Raw genomic sequence first — 932 nt, 5'->3', positions numbered from 1 at the left:
CGTCAAGACAGAAGTCCAGTGTGTTCTTTTGGGCCAGAGACCACCACACAAAACAGACCCGACCCTAGACCAGAGGAGCAGGGGCAGAGATGGTGATGAATCAGACAAAGTTGACCTGGAACTGCCACCCCACGGAGCCAGAGCCGAGGGCCTTCACCAGGCTCCCTGGAGGGAGGGCTGCGGGGCGATGCCATAATCGGAGGACGAATAGGGAGGGTCCTGAAGCTTCAGCCAGTCCACAGGAGGAGTTTAAGAAGACTCGATCATGCCCACGGTGCCCTCCTGTTGGTTCAGCACCAAGAGCTGGGGACACGGGCCTGGTCTCAGGAGAGCCCTGCCTGTAGACCCCTTGGCCAGCTGGAGCCAAGGAGGGGCAACGATGTGTGGAGGTGGGGAACAGACCCTCAGCTGCTCTTCTCTCTCCAAGGATGATGGTCTGGTGGGAAAGCTCTCCCCACCCTCCTGCAGCCCTAGTGGACAGGGAGGCTGGCCTGGGGACAGAAGGGGCTGGGTCTTGGGGAGATGGAGAAGCTGAAAACCCAGACTGCTGCTCAGAGTCTGGCCTCCAGTGTGCAGGCTGGGCGGGGGTGGGGGAGTGAGAGGGGTGTCAGGGAATGTGGAAGCGGAACTGCCCATCAGACATATGGTGGTGCTTGATGTAGGCAATCAGGCTGCAAGGGAGGCGGAGGGGTCAGCTGGGGGACTGGATGGGAGCAGAGCGGATTCACAGAAACACATCCATCACCACACGTGCACACTCCTACCACCCATGCATGCACACTAATACCCCTACATCCATGCATACACACTCCCCCACACATACACACCCACGCACGCACATAATACCCCTACACCCATGCATACACATTCCCCCATGAATACACACCCACGCACGCACACTAATACCCCTACACCCATGCATACACACTCCG

At 58.8% G+C, this 932-nt stretch overlaps 1 protein-coding gene across 1 annotated transcript in view; it reads right to left on the bottom strand.

Annotated features, from left to right (window-relative positions):
- Positions 1-249: 249 nt before the first annotated feature.
- OAS3 (2'-5'-oligoadenylate synthetase 3, 100kDa) overlaps positions 250-932 on the bottom strand; it is a 22,110-nt gene continuing 21,427 nt past the window's right edge. Inside the window, 1 exon segment of the mRNA XM_006901012.1 lies at positions 250-357. Within this exon segment, the coding sequence (XP_006901074.1) occupies positions 250-357 (108 nt within the window).

Source organism: Elephantulus edwardii, unplaced genomic scaffold, assembly GCF_000299155.1.
Source record: "Elephantulus edwardii isolate Elephantulus edwardi_28Jun2011 unplaced genomic scaffold, EleEdw1.0 scaffold00304, whole genome shotgun sequence".
NCBI classification, from domain to species: Eukaryota; Metazoa; Chordata; class Mammalia; order Macroscelidea; family Macroscelididae; genus Elephantulus; species Elephantulus edwardii.
Note: the sequence above shows the minus strand (reverse complement) of the source record. Positions and strands in the feature narration are given on the sequence as shown.